Source organism: Ochotona curzoniae, unplaced genomic scaffold, assembly GCF_017591425.1.
Source record: "Ochotona curzoniae isolate NIBS_2020 unplaced genomic scaffold, NIBS_Ocur_1.0 scaffold_4506, whole genome shotgun sequence".
NCBI lineage: Eukaryota > Metazoa > Chordata > Mammalia > Lagomorpha > Ochotonidae > Ochotona > Ochotona curzoniae.
This window is the reverse complement of record NW_024467119.1, coordinates 20190351-20205467: the sequence shown is the minus strand read 5'-3', so window position 1 is coordinate 20205467 and position 15117 is coordinate 20190351. Positions and strand designations below refer to the sequence as shown.

At 49.3% G+C, this 15117-nt stretch overlaps 1 protein-coding gene across 1 annotated transcript; it reads right to left on the bottom strand.

Moving 5' to 3' along the window:
* Positions 1–1187: 1187 nt before the first annotated feature.
* Positions 1188–4893, bottom strand: STBD1 (starch binding domain 1). The gene is made up of 2 exons (XM_040967145.1): positions 4665–4893; positions 1188–2850 (listed from the first exon to the last, which is right to left on the bottom strand). The coding sequence occupies exons 1-2, from the start codon at positions 4891–4893 to the stop codon at positions 2084–2086; spliced, it is 996 nt and encodes a 331-aa protein (XP_040823079.1). The 3' UTR covers positions 1188–2083.
* Positions 4894–15117: the final 10224 nt, after the last annotated feature.

Genomic DNA, 15117 nt, shown 5'->3' with positions numbered 1-15117 from the left:
TCCTCTAAGGAGATTCAGTGCTGACCCATGAATAAGAAGCCAGCCTCTGGTGCCCAGATGGTGTGTGCAGCCAGCTGGAGCCTAAGCAAGCAGACTTCTAGCCCCAGGGTGTGTGTGCTCCCACCAGGCAGTCCTCATGGGCTCGCTCTCAGCATGCTGTCAATCTGCACTCCAAGCACAACAAATTCTGAGTAATGATTTTTAAAAATATAAAGCTAAGAGTACATCTTAATCATGTTTGCTTTACTGAAATATAGGTGAGAAAATGGCTGGTGGTGACATAGTTCTTTTACTTTGTAATGCTGTTTTTCATATCATTCTTTTCATCAGGAATAAATACTGTTTTGCCAACAGATGTTATTTGAATGCTATTTTGACATGTTAGAATCTGCTGCAGGGCAAGCATCTGGCCAGCATCTTGAGATGCTGCATCAGACACCCGCATTCAGTACCAATGTCTGTGCCTGATGCTGACCTTTGGCTTCTAGCTTCCTGCTAATGTAGACCCCAGGAGGCAGTGATGGTGGCTCATGTTGGGTTCCTGCCAGCTCCTGGCCTTTGGAAATATTTGGGATATTAGCCAGCAGATAGGAGCACTTAGCCCCCACCTCCTCCTGTGTTCTTTCTCTTACTCAAAGAGAAAAAAAATGTGGCTTAGTGGGTTAAGCTGCTACCTATGACTCCAGCATCCCTATTGGAGTGCCAGGTTTGAGTCCGATTTACTCTGCTTCTAATCTAGCTCGGTGCTAATGCACTCCAGCAGTGCAAGATGGCCAAGTGCCTGGGCCTCTTCAAGCACACACTGGAGTCTAGGATGGAACTCAGCTCCTGGTGTCAGCCTATCCCAGAACTAGCCATGGAGGCCATCTGGGGAGTGAACCAGCAGATGCAAGATTTCTCTCTGTTTCTCACTCCCATTCTCTGTCAATTTGCCTTTCAAGTAAATTATAAAAAGAAATCAAGCATGCTCAGTTTCCTTCCAAGTAAAGGAAACATTTAAGTATTCTAAACTTTTTCTCCAAAGGGAAGAGAAAAATACATCTTTCATGTCTTCTATGCTTTTTGTTGTTTACCTTTCTCTACATGTCTGTTGTAAACGCAGGAAAATATTTTACATTTAGGCCTTTGTGTTACTAAGATTCAGACAGATAATTAAGACATTTAATAAAGATATTAAACTTGGGCTTTATTATTTATTCACTTACAATAATTTAAATATGCTTATTTCTTCTCCAGGCCAGGTTGTATTTCTGTCCTGTATCAATGCACTAGCTAAGATAACTACTGCTATAAAAGGAGAGGGAGGGCGGTGACTGGTGAAACAGTTGCTGGAGGGCCTTGGGGGAGAGAGGCACAGTGGACAGAGGCTGTCTTGTAAGGCCTTCCTTGCAATAACCTGGCCCTTAGCCTACCCCCATCTGCTCAGCCCATGTCCTAACCCCGTTCAAGTCCCCATTCCTGTGGGCTGCTCCCATGATGGATGTAACTGTCGTCTCCAGGCCATCAACAGACCAGTAAGTTAAGGACCCACTCGCTGTCATTAAAACTGCCCCGGCACAATCAAACAGAAAAGCTGGGTACATCCCAGCCACACCTGTCCCCTCCCTAGTCATGTCTCCTGGTCCTGCTAACAGTGGGGCGGTAACTATACCTGAAATGTGCCCATCATAAGGAGCACTTGCTCAGTCGGACCAATAGAAAGGCAGCTATTTCTGACTGTGATTCTTTGGCTCTGTGGTCTGAGAATCACTTACGGCCGAAACTGGAACTCTGCCATGGGTCAGGTTTTGTGCTCCACAGTTCAAGAAGCTTAAGGGGTCACTCCCCAAATAGGATCAAGGCCCAAAGTAATGATGGATCAGCACAAATCCATCATTGTCATTGGGGAAAAGTCCAGCTTCACCGGAAGCATCATCACCACCACCACAACATTAGACTCAAGTCACTAGCAAGTCTGAAACAGCTCCATTGGCTAAGTCTGGAGTCATGCCACTTTTAGGATCTTCAGTGTGCTACCCAGTCCACTGTCTTAACTTTACCTCCAGCTGCAGCAGCTGAAGTGTCTCACACTCAGCAGACTCCATCAGGGAATTCCCCACCACCCGTGAACCACTTGATCCCCACGGCCAGTCTTTAGGACCCTATTGCTGCATTCTTCCCAGCGAGTGACTCCCCCATTCTCCACCAACACAAACTTCCACTGCACCACGGTATCTGCCGGCAGGAGAACAGAGTGAGACCAGAGGCCATCCTTGTTACAGCGGAGCGGGATGTAAGTGTTCCACCTGCCGAGATGCTCATGGTCTCCAGTCACCGCAATGAACTCGACATCAGTGCCCGTCACATAATGCACCTGGAACCTGATGCTAACTTGCTGGGCCTCTGCTGATGTGGCCACCACTCTGCCTGGTTTCACATCTGTTTCTCGACCTCCTGCTTCCACAAAGTTCCAGCCACCCTCTGTTCCCTGCTCTAGGTTACCTCCCAAACCAATGTCCCCCCAAGATGAGTGCCTGGACACCATTTCCCAATCCTGGTCAGCAGCACCCTGACTGTCCAGCTGGGCAACACCCACTTCTGTGCTGTCCACAGGTGTCTTGCTAGAAGGCAGCTGCTGCCCGGCTTTAGCCAGCACCTCTCGTTCATGCTGAAATCGCCATTCTCCTCTAGGAGATTCCAGACTTTGACTTCCCGAATGGCTCCCGGAGCTGCCATTCGCAGAAGGAACAGGCTCCCGGGAGCCAGTGCGGACACCTCCTTTAGCGTTCTGCTGTCGCCATGCTGCCTCCTGCAGGTGGCCAAGGTCTTTGGTTTCAGAAATCAACCTTCCGTTGCTTTCTTGATATTGCTCTAAGAAACAAACAAAATATAACAGGATTAGGCAACAGCTTACATATAGTCAGGCAGAGATGACATGTTGCCCAAGGCGTTGCTGCTCCCGGCAGTTTTCCCCCTACTAATATGCAGAACTTAAAGCCCTTGTATACTCTTTGCTCCAAGAATACATATGTACAAGCACTGTTAACGTGCACAGCCAGGGATGTCAGCATACCAGTGCAAAAGTATCAATAGAGTGGCAAGCTGTAAAGGCACAGCCTGCCACAGTCCTCAGTCTCCCATGGTCAGGACCACGAGGGTGAGTGGCCAAGTCAGACTACTTGGCTGCTACCATTGAAACACATCACCTAGAGGCAAGTGTTGGGCACGCAGTTAAGACGCCTACCTCTCTTGTCAGTCTCAGCTCACACCCCTGGCTAGCAGCTTCCTCACAGAAACTGTGAAGCAGGCAGTGTGGGTCCTTTGCCACTATAAGGGAGGCCTGAATGGAGTTTCCACCTTCCCGGCTTTACTCACCCTCACTGGGACTTGTGGGCATTTAGAGAGTGACCCAGGGTATGCAAGCACTCTCTCCTCTCAAGATAAGAAGCTGCTCTTTTCAAGGTGGGCAGGGCAGGGGTGGGCACACATAGACCCAGGGCGGATCAGTAAGATCTGGTGCCCGAGCAGTGCATCCTAGGAGTTTGTGCATCCCCTCCCATTGCACACAGTGCCCATGTTCTCAACAGGACACAGTCAGCTCCCTCCAGCCACCGAATCCACAGTCCCAAGAGCTCCCTGCAAGGTTGCAATCTCTCAAATCACTCAATCAGGAAGAGGGAGAGGGTGGCCTCTTTTATTTCCTCCCTCTTCAGTGGTGGGGCTGGAAGTGACAAGTGAGCAAATGCAACTCCGAATTCCCAAATCTGCCACCTTCAGAAAAGATAACATCAAGTCTCTTCATCCCCACCGTGGGAGCGAGACACACGAGCCGGCTGAAAGAAGCTCACAGGTGTCACTTCCCCAGGAGGCTGCAGGCCCAGCGCCCCGGAAGGCTGGGCAGCTGGCCAGGGAGCATGTTGGCAGGCAAGGCTTCCTGCCAAGAATCCCTCCGGGCCTGCCCTGCAGTCTTCCAAAATGCATGTGTCACCATGAATGTCAATTCTACTGAACAGAATCCCAGCGCGCCATTAAAGGTTGGGTTCGGTGAGGGGCTGCGCTGCAAGTGTACCCTGGTTCCTGAAGGGGACACCCGGAAACAACCCAGAGCCAAAGTCCACCCTGACTCTCGTCTGTCCCAGACAAGCAGGACGCACACAGCTCGGTCGTCCCACCCCCCACCCCCAACCCCCGCCACCGACTCAGCTGCTCCCGTAGGGGTGCGGGGGTGTGGGGGTGAGGTCTCCAGGATGAAGGACTGGGACTGAGAAAAGGTCTCCGCTTGGGTGGAGGCTGAAGAGGGTAGGGGCTCCTTATAATCCTGCTGAACCTGTCTTTCCCAAGGCAGGGGATGAGGCCCTCTCATTGTGCCCAGCGCCTCCAAGAGGAGAGGCAGGAGGGCCAGGGAGGCAGAGGCCAGCGTGGCATGGCGCCAGCGGGGAGGGGGATCAGCCATGCGTCCCACCCGCTCCAAGCACCCCATTGGGAAGCCTTGAGCCCAGCCAGCTGCAGGAACAACCAGAGGTTTGGAGAGGGTCCCGCGGGGATGGGTCGCCAGGAAAGCTCCAGGTGCAGTTCTTCCTCTCCGTCCTCTTCCCTCGTCCGCCCCTATTTTCCCTCCCCGTTCTCCTACCCCCACCCCGTCTTCCCCGGGAAAGTTCAAGGACCCCTGCAGACCCGGGAAATACCTGCTTTACTGTCCAGCTCCCGCTTGCCAGGGCCAGGGCTCAGGCCGCCGCTGTCGTCGCCGCCTCCCGGACGGCCTCCGGGAGTCGCAGCCTCCCTAGCAGGGGCCTCCTTATCCGGCTCCGCGCCCTTGCTGATCCCCGCGTCCCCGGGGCCGCCCCGCAGTAACCACACGAAAAGGGCCCCGGCCAGACTCCCTCCGACCAGCAGGGCCGACCAGACGGCGCCCATTGCTGAGAGGCCGCGGCTGTGGGAGACGACTGCGGGCGGCGGCGCGGGACTCCCGCGGGAAGGGCCACACCTCCCCGGGCAGCCCGGGCCTTTTACGGCCCGCGAGGAGCCGCCCCGCGCCCAGCCCGCTCCTGGGCGGACGCACGCAGCCCTGTCCCGCCCCTGCCCCGCCCCGCCACCGCCCTGGGGGCACGGGCTGCGGGTGATCCCCATCCGCGCCTGGCCTCCCCAGCTTCCACCTGCTGCAAAGCACCCGGCCGAGGCCATCCAGGTCTTCCTTGTCCTCGCCCTCTTGGATGTTGATACACCTGCGCCCAGAGAGCTGAGTGGGCTGATAACCCGGTTCAAGCTCCAAGGAAGGGGATGAATAAAAACAGTGTTGATAAATAAATACTCCCGGGGACCACAGAGCGGGAAGGAAGTGCAGGAAGGAACCCTTCTGGAGCCCCGAGGAAGAGCCAAAAGACCAGGTGGTAAACCCAACCTCCTGTCAGCCATGGACCTGGTGGATCACGCTCTGTACTGAACGCCCTATGGTCAAGCATTGCTGACTCCTGATTGGGTTTCCTAGAATACCTCGTTAGCACACACCTCAACCTAGCAGGTGATCGTCCCCCTTCAGACCAGCCCTAAAACAGGAGCGTGACTGCCCATCCGCCCGCCACATCCAACTGCGAAACGCCACCCCTCGGCAAAAAAACAAAAACAACAACAAAAAACACCTTGGGGTCATCTTCAACAGGTCTCCCTCTGGTGGGATAAATCATCCCAGTGTGTCCCTTGCTGGAAATGGAGGGTGACAGAGGCCCCTGGCAAGGTGCATGGCTGGGTCTGTGGATTACTGAGAGGTCTGGCTTGTGCGTGGGAGGCAAGTGGCAACTCCTACAGTCTCAAGGCAGAGAGGCTCCTACAGTGCTTAAACCTGTTAGCTATTGGGCTTTCCCAGCTCAGGAAACAGCGAGTGTATCTTTCTGGCTGCTCCAAACACAATGAGTACTTGCAGGCTGCCTTGAGAGCAGCAGCCAGAGCGAGCTTGACAGCAACAGTCCAGTGCTGCGACGGGCCTCCGTGCTCAAGGCCTGCCCGCTGCTCTACGGCTCCCAGCCCAAACTCTCCCCACCCTGTGGGACCCACCTTCGCCACCTCTCGGATGCCATCTCCAGCTCCCCACCTACCGCAGGTCAGCTTCCTTGATGCAGGCACCTCTGCTCTGCAGCTCTTGGCACAGAATTGATTGATTGATTCATTCATTCATTCATTTAGAAAGGCAGATTTACAGAGAGAAGCAGAGAGAGGAAAACCCTTCATGAATTGGTTCACTCCCCAAATGGTCGCATTGGCCAGAGCTAGTCAATCCAGAGCCAGGAGCTTCTTCCAGGTCTCCCACATGGGTGCAGGGACCCAAAGCCTTGGGCCGTCCTCTACTGTCCTTCCAGGCCACAAGCAGGGAGCTGGATGTGGAGGAACCAGGGCATAAACTGGTGCCCATATGATATGTCTGTTCCACAGGGTGGCAGATTAGGCTGTTGAGACCCAGGACCGCTGTCCTTTACTCCCTGAGTGAGCACAAATTCATGTCCCCAACTCCTGATATCAACAGAGTGAAGATCCAGATTGAATGAAAGGATGGAAATGATAGTAAACCTATGCTTTTAAAAAAGTCATATAACCTTATGAAACATTATCTTATAGACTGTAATACCCACTGTTTCTTAAATAGTAAACTTTTAGATCTTATGTTTAACAGAATTCTATGAAAATTTTATTCTATTTTGTCACAGTAAAACTTGAGGTCATAGGATGGGCTTAAATCGTAAAAAAAAATTATTTTACTTTTACAAAATTTATTATAGATATTGTATTTGAAAGAGTTACAGAATGAAAGGAGAGGCTAAAAGAGAGAACTTTTATCTGTTGGATCATTCCCTAAAGGCCCCAATGACTGAAACTGCGCCAGTCCAAAGCCAGGAGCCTGGAGGTTCTCCTGAGTTCCTGTGTGGGTGTAGGGACTCAAGGCCTTGGGCCGTCCTCCACTGGTTCACTCCCCAAATGGCCACACCGGTCAGGGCTGGACCAGGCTGAAGCTAGGAGCTTCTTCTGTGTCTCCCACAGGACTCCAGGGGCCCAAGCACTTGGGCCATCTTCTATTGCTTTTATTTATTTATTTTAAATGTATATTTCTTTAATTAAAGAGGCAGATGTACAGAGAAGAGACAAATAAAGAGCTTCTGTACACTGGTTCACTCCCCAAGTGACCACAATGGCCAGAGCTGAGCAGATCTGAAGCCAGGAGTTTCTTCCAGGTCTCCCAATGCAGATACTCAGTCCTAAGGCTTTGGGCTGTCCTCCACTGCTTTCTTAGGCCATAAACAAGGATTTGGATGGGAAATTGAGCAGCTGGGACACAAACCGATGCCCATATGGGATGCCGGCACATGCAAAGATTTAGCCACTGAGCCATAGTGCTGGGCCCCGACAGGTTTTATTTTACAAAGCAAAGTGTACCTGGGCTCATGATTCTGGAGCTGCACTGGGCAGAGACTCTGCTGATAGCTTCCTCCTCTCAGAGACCCAGGTCAGCCCAGGGCATCACATGGCAAGAGTCAGGGAGTGTACGTGTCGGCCTGTGTGTCTCTCCCACTGCTGGGTCTACATTGAAACTGTCAGGATTCCGTCATGGGGACTTCACCTGAATGACTTAGCCAAAGACTGTCATTATTGTGGATTCAGCAGGGTTTGGGTCCCTACACTTGTAGGGTTGTTTATACGCCAGAATCGTATGCTCCTGGCAGATGGATTTTAGAGGTGTGGACTTATTCTGACCGTGTGAGTATACCCCTCAACGCTACAGCCAGGGTACATTTCCACCCTCTTAATACTTCACAGTTAGGATTCAGTCCTGAAGACTTTGATGGCTGAGGGTTGAATTTAACCTGGCAGACAGAGGAGCTGCCCCATTCAAGGCTGTGTTTTTGGGCTGGTTGTAGGTGGAGATGCCCAGGTGAAGTGGCAGCAGCTGTAAGCATCTGGACACAGGTAGATGAGGCCACAGAGCTCCGGGCTGACCAGGAAAGGGACAAGAGGCACTTGGGTTGCTATTCTCAATATGCCACTTCTGCCCACTGAAATCTGTAGAGGGGCAGGTTTTAAAACCTTCCACGGTGCCTTTTGATATGGACACTAGACTCCAGCAAGTCCTAATAGCCCCCCTCCTTGCTTCCTCCTTTAGCTTTGCTTCCTACTCTACTTCTGAGATTGCAAATCAACCTTCTCCTAAGAGCTACTCATTGCACTGAGGGCATGGTGCAGCATTGGCCTCCCCCTTAGAGAACAGCTCAGCATTTGTTCTTATTTTGAGTGTGTCTCCTGGAGGTCCAGAACCTGGCCAAGAAGCATCTCCCACCTGACTGACAAACACCCACTTTGTCATCATCAAAATTCCTAAAACACAATGTGCTAATGTGGACCACTCCAGGCAGGGCCACAAGCACCACAGACCAACCTGAGACCCTCATGTGACCTCAACATGTACTTCTCAAAACCATCTCCAACCTATAAATATCTTTGTCCTAATGCAGTCAACAATGTTGCTTGGCTCTTGGCTCTGAACTTCACAATAAAAACATACTTTCTTCTACCAGCCCCAACAGAGCAAGGCCAGGAGCTTCAGAGCTATTTGGACCCCTTGCCTGAGAGCAGACCCCAAACCCCTAGGGACTCCTGAGTCCCTGAATTCTTTCTCCACAAATTCAGTCCCACACCTTGTATTCTTCCCACACCCCACCCTCTGGTTTCTTTTCTAGCATGCAGAGAGAAAGGTCCGCCTGCAAAAAGCTTGTGCAAACCAGATCAGCTCTGCCCACTGCTCTCCCTCCTGGATCCCCAGGACTACCTGAAGCTACCTAAGACCCAACCTGCTGGAGGGCTGGGCTCTCTGTCACCTGCTTGCTCAGTGTGCTTGCCGGCAGTTAGCCACCACTGCGAACTTATTCCATGAATAAATTCCATATGATTGCAAGTTCAACTCTTGTCTCATCTCCATTCACCCCTCTCTCTTTACAAGCCTGATGTTTGTGACTGGCTTGCTAGAATTGGCTTACCAGGTGAGCATGCTCTGATTTGAGAAACTCTGCAATGTTTCCACAACAGTTCTCCACAGACCTTGTCTGGTTGTCCTTTAGTTTAGGCCAGTGCTGATGTTGTTGACCTGGAGTTAGGGTCAGTTCCTACAAGTTAAAGGGCTGCGTTCCACAAGACTACCCACCTTGAGATGCCAATCACACACCCAGGGATCTTTCACTTCTGATTCTACACAGCTTTGAGTTGATGGTGAGGTTAGCATGGAAGAGGCAGTTGTGCAGGATCTGGATTTCAGAAGCTCTGGAACTCTGTCAACAAGAAAACCAGATGTGGCCCCTTGATCTCACAACTCCCCAACCAGGAGCCAAGACAAACCTCTTTTCTTTATAAAGCTTCCTGGCCTTCGGTATTTTGTTATAATAGCCAAAAGCAGACTAATACACCAGTTCACTGCACTCCAGCTAAAGTGGAATTTTCCTGCCAGAGCTTTCATTATTTTTCAAAATGTTCCCTAAAGCCACTTCATCCCATGAAACTTGTCCTCATTCTGCAATCCCACTTCCTGCCCCATGCCCCAACTCCCATTTCTTGGGTTGTCAGGCTATCCTTCCCTTTAAACTCTGGATATATAATGTGACATTCTTAGAGACGAAAATCAAGGTTATCTCTTACACTGTGATTATTTTCATCCTCCCTTTGAGAGTCAGAGCTTGTTCACTCTCTGTGTTCCTCAGAACACCAAGTCTGTCATCTAGCTAGCCTTCTTTTCATTGTTTGTGTTTGTTGAGTACCAACGCTCCAGGATGAGCGTTTGGTGGGATTATCTCCTGTATGTGTTTTTTGAGAGAAGTAATCTGCCCAAGGTCAGGCAGCTACTGAGTGACCGAGCTGCGCTTTGAACTCCAAATCCCGATCCCATAAGCCATGCCCTGACAGCTTAGCTACACTGAAGCCTATTTGTGCAAAATTTAGAGTGCATACATTCTGAATTTGTGTTTGCTAAATTTTCTAAAATTGTGCAACTATTAGAGAGTGCTTGCAAGAGAGTTCCAAGATTTACTGTGAATTTCAGAATACTCTTGATTTGTAATTTGTAATTCGTCCTGCTGGGGCCAGGTCCTGCTAGCCACCAGCACCTGTCCATTGCCATCAGCTGCTGTTCCTGGGTCACCTCATGGCATTAACCAGTCGTCAGCTCTGGCACTGTGTAGAGTGGTGACATTGGAACTGCCCTGGGTCTGGTTTCACAGAGACATTTTCTGACTGCAACTATTTGCAAACCTCTGACTCATCCTGGTTCCAGAATAGACTCCAAGCTGACATCTGTTTTGCTAAATGATGAAACTTTTAGAAAAGTCTGCATTGGAAAGATGAATTCATCATATAGAAAAAAACAAATAAGGTTATATTACAGTTTTGCATCACATAAGAGGTGGTTTGCAGACAGACTCTACATCCTAAATGTGAAAAAAAGCTGCAGTGCTAGCAAAACAAAATTCAATGAATTACCACCGTGGCAGTGTCTAACACTGTGAGCAAGAAGTGGGTTTGATTTCATCAAAATAGGGTTATTTTAATAAGAAGTCACCCAGGGAGGGGACTGTGCCCAGTGTTCCCAGGCAGGACCGGACCACAAAGGGACAGGAGAACGTCCATGTTGTCTACAAGTGCCATGGGTCTAATATCTAGCTATGCAACAAAGTCTTACAAAGTAACAAGAAAGTGACATTAGATCCGAAAATCAAAGTGTTCCAGGCAGGCTCTCTCTTTGGTGACTGGAGTAATGCCAGGGACACAGCAGGCTCTCACAGCAACCTTTGGCTGAATCAAGTGGATACAGAAATGTTGCAACTCACTTGGTCACCAGACAACTGCACCTTCAAACAGTAATGTTCCATTTTATGTTCTCCATAGAAGTGATTATCAGAACGTAAAGATGGTATGATGATTGAGAGAAAGAACAGGCATAATCCAAAAGAATTTGGTGAAATGAAGAATTTATGTGCTTTATGAGGCAAGCAATCCCACTTCCCTGAACAAAACTCTGAAGGGTTATTGGGACAAATGGCAAGTTCAAGGCCACCTGACTGTCCATGGTAGAGAAATAGCTAAGCAAACTGTGGGGGATGGCATGCTTACAATGAGCCAGGTATGCACACAGCAATGTGACTGAACCTTAAACATAATGGTGGATACAAAGAAAAAATGCATACTACAATAACATTTTTGTAAACTATCATTCTGTACACACTCAGAACAACACTACTATGTCTTCAAAGAAACATGGATATTTAAGAACAATCCTTGGACCCAGCACAGTAGCCTAGTGTCTAAAGTCCTCACCTTGCATGCACCAGGATCCCATATAGGCACTGGTTCTAATCCTAGTGGCCCTGCTTCCCATCCAGCTTCCTGCTTGTGACCTGGGAAAGCAGTCAAGGATTACCCAAAGCCTCGGGACCCTGCACCCATGTGGGAGATGTGCAGGAAGCTCCTGGCTCCTATCTTAGGATCGGCTTGGGGAGTGAACCAGCAGACGAAAGATCTTTCTCTCTGTGGCTTCTTCACTCTGTATATCTGCGTATCCAATAAAAATAAACAAATCCAAGGGAAAAAAGAGGTATAGTTGTCGTGATACACTGGGTTAATTCAACACCTGCCACACTGGCATCCCATATGGGTTCATGCCTCAGCTGCTCTGCTTCTGATCCAGCTCCCAACTAATAATGTGCCTGAGAAAACAGCAGAAAATGGCTCCTACACCCATGTGGGAGACCCAGAAGAAATTCCTGACCCCTGGCTTGAGTCTGACCCAGCCCTGACCCTTGCTGTCACTTGAGGAGTGAAACATCTCTTGGGGATTGAAGATCTCTCTCTTTCTCTCTACCATTTGGCCTTTCAAATGAGTAAATAAATATATTTTTAAAACTTAAATAAAATCAGTCTCTCATAGCATATTGCCCCAAATGTCCCAATGAAAATCACATGTTGTGCCAAACCCAGAAAAATCTCAGGCTAGTGAAGAACTGCATCTAATGAATACCAATGCTGAGTTAGCATAGACTTTGGAGTTACTTGAGCTTACAAAATATCCACACATTAAAGGGAGTATTTTTGACAGACAACGGGCTAGAAATAGGAATAGGAATAAAGAGGAGATGAATGAATGAGTGGTAAAGGAAAGAAGAATGAAGTAGTGAGTAGATCTGGAGCGGGGCCCAGAGTTTTGACTTCCAAGCAGGTTGTCATTGGTTCTGAGGGGGACTAAGCTTTAAAGTGGAAGGAGGGACATGCAGGGGGATAGGGGAGGAGAAGCAGGAGTCACTTTAGAGCAGTGTTGGGAAACATCCAGGGCAGGGAGCTAGCAGACACTGCCTGACACACCGACTGTGACCAAGTCAGGCCAGGCCCTCCCCAGCATGCCAACCTTGCACAGAAGGAGAGACCATTCCAGTCGCTGTATTAGAGGTGGCAAGTGCAGCGTTCCCATGTGGGACACGCTGTTCCTGGAGGGAAGGGGATCAGAATTATCCTCCCTAGCCCAACCATGCTCTCGCTTCCGCTCCCAGCGGGTCCGTTATCCGCTGCACTTGCAGCCCATTCAGCATGTTATTGCCCGTGACTACTGCCACGCACCCTCCCCTAACACAGAAGCTCCTGAGAGAGTGTCTTACCAACTGCCCCAGAGCCGAGCACAGCGTAGCTTCAAAATGCATAGTTATGAATAAATAGGTGAGTAACCTAATGACTCAGGAGTGATGATGTCCCTGGATATAGGACCAAAACTGCAGCAGGGACGTGCCCAGAGACTCTTGGTTTCCTTTCTTGTTTATGAGCTTGAAGCTACAGTCTTGGAGAGCATAAGCCAGATTGGCCAGGATAGGCCTAAGTAAAACCACAAGGAGGGCCAGGTGTGGGGAGTCTTCTACCTTACTTCTTATCCTCCTCCTTTTTTCCATGTTACTTTTTTTTTTTTTTACAGTTCATTCATTTTTATTGGAAAGTCAGATACACAGAGAGGAGGAGAGACAGAGAAACATCTTTCGTTCTTTGATTTACTCTCCAAGTGGCTGCAATGGCCAGAGCTGCGCCAATCCAAAGCCAGGAGCCAGGAATCTCTTCCAGGTCTCCCATGCAGGTGCAGGGTTCCAAGGCTTTGGATCATCCTGGACTGCTTTCCCAGGCCACAGGCAAGGAGCTGGAATGGGAAGTGGGGCTGCCAGGACACGAATTGGTACCCATATGGGATCCCAGCATATGCAAGGCAAGAACTTCAGCTGCTAAGCTACTGCACTGGGCCCATCTCTTTATATTAACAAAAATTCTAAAAGTAAGAACTAATACTATATTATTATCTGGTCTCTCAGGTTACTTGCATCTGTTACCTGTGGTTGTTGGAGGCACTATATAATGGTGTACTGCATGCACTTCTTGTTGGATTTCAGGGGACAGACTTACACTCGATCTTAACCAAAGGGCTGAGAAGTGATTACACAGCCACTTTTAAATATGCTGTCTCAGCTCATTTCTTTAGCAACATGAGTGGTTGCCAGGCTAGAGTGTAACAAGAAGCAGGAGAAGGCTTTCTAGCTGATCCAGGAAGCCCTACCCCGTGACTGGCTCCAAGTGCTTGAAGCACCTGCAGCAGCCAGCATTGCTGAACGGCACATGCACACAGGAGACTCCTGGCACCAGCCCCAGGGGTTTCGCAGCTGAGCTGTGAACTCCATGAACACATTCCGGCTTGTTGCTGGGCATCGGTAAATGCAGCAGCCTGATCATGGGGCATTAGGTAACCATGTGACCAGTGCCTGTAACCGGGTGTTATCTGATCCACCAAGCTACCAAGTCAGCTGACTTTAGTTGTGTGTGCGAGGCTCCATGCTAAACACTCTGCCTGTACATTTCCCTTTATCCTCACATAGAATTTCTGAGAGATTCTACTATTGTTCTTGCCATCATCTCTATGTCAGACGAGAAGACTGAAGCAGACACAGGATAAGTCATTTGCCCATGACCATATAGCTAATACATGGCAGAACTTGGCTAGAACTCAGTTTCTGTGGCTCCAAAGAACACATCTAGTTGCCCAGTTGTACAGTGTCCTCCAATGAAGAGGCAGTTGTCTGTATAGAAGTCGACATGAGCAAATAGATACTCAGAATTTGTGGTACACCCATTTGTACCATACCACCTTTCTTTCTTTTAAAGATTTGATTATTTTTATTGAAAAGACAGATTTACAGAGACAATGAGAAACAGAAAGAAAGATCTTTCACCCACTGGTTTATTCCTCAAGTGGCCAGAAGGGATGGAGCTGAGCCATCTTAAGCCAGGAGCCTCTTCTGGATCTTCCACATGGGTGCAGGGTCCCAAAGCCTTGCTTTCCTAGGCCATAAGCAGGGAGCTGGATGGAAAGTGAAGCAATCAAGACACAAACTGGTGCCCATATGGGTTGCTGGAATTTGCTGGTAGAAATTGAGTCTACTGAGCCCCTGCACTGGCCCTTGTAGTACCATTGGTTCCCTTGCCTACACCTCTGACCTTATGGGATGTTTCCCCAGTCCAATTGATTGAAAAATCAACACACTACAACAGCACCGGCCACAAAATCACAGCCTAACACAGGTGCTGTAGTTCTAAAAGTGAATTTTACAGCCAAAGTGGTGAGACAATGAGTTGACACTCTGCCGTGTCCATTTACCCCAAAGTGGCCTAATAGGAGGTGCAGAAAGCTTTATTTATAACACCACATGGGAGATACAATAGTTGTAGAGAATGTGGTCCCCAACTCCTGTGAACATTTAATCCCCCAAGTCATGAGTTAAGGGTAGTACAGGAAGCTAGAAACTTGAACCAATTATGGAGTTTAGGATTGGGGCTTCATGGAAGGTCTGCTGGATCACTGTGATCTGGAAAAGTGGTTCTTAGAAGAGGCCTGAGTTGGGTTCAGTTGCCCTCTCTGCCACCTGGCTTCCCTTCTCATCCTTCCCCTGTACTCAAGCAAGCATTAGCAACCCTCCTTAGATGTTCAACTGACACTATTGCCAGGTCTTGGGCAATAGTATCAGTTGGGCTGTGAATCTCCAAAATTGTCCACCAATTAAAATTCCTTCCTCCAACGGTAGCTTGTCTCAGGTCTGT

What these genes read in the sequence shown, in the direction of transcription:
- STBD1 (XM_040967145.1), bottom strand. Translation starts at nt 4,893, where the DNA reads ATGGGCGCCGTCTGGTCGGCCCTGCTGGTCGGAGGGAGTCTGGCCGGG. An exon ending in GGAGCTGGACAGTAAAGCAG is followed by an intron (nt 2,851 to 4,664) that starts GTATTTCCCGGG and finishes TTTGTTTCTTAG; the next exon opens with AGCAATATCAAGAAAGCAAC.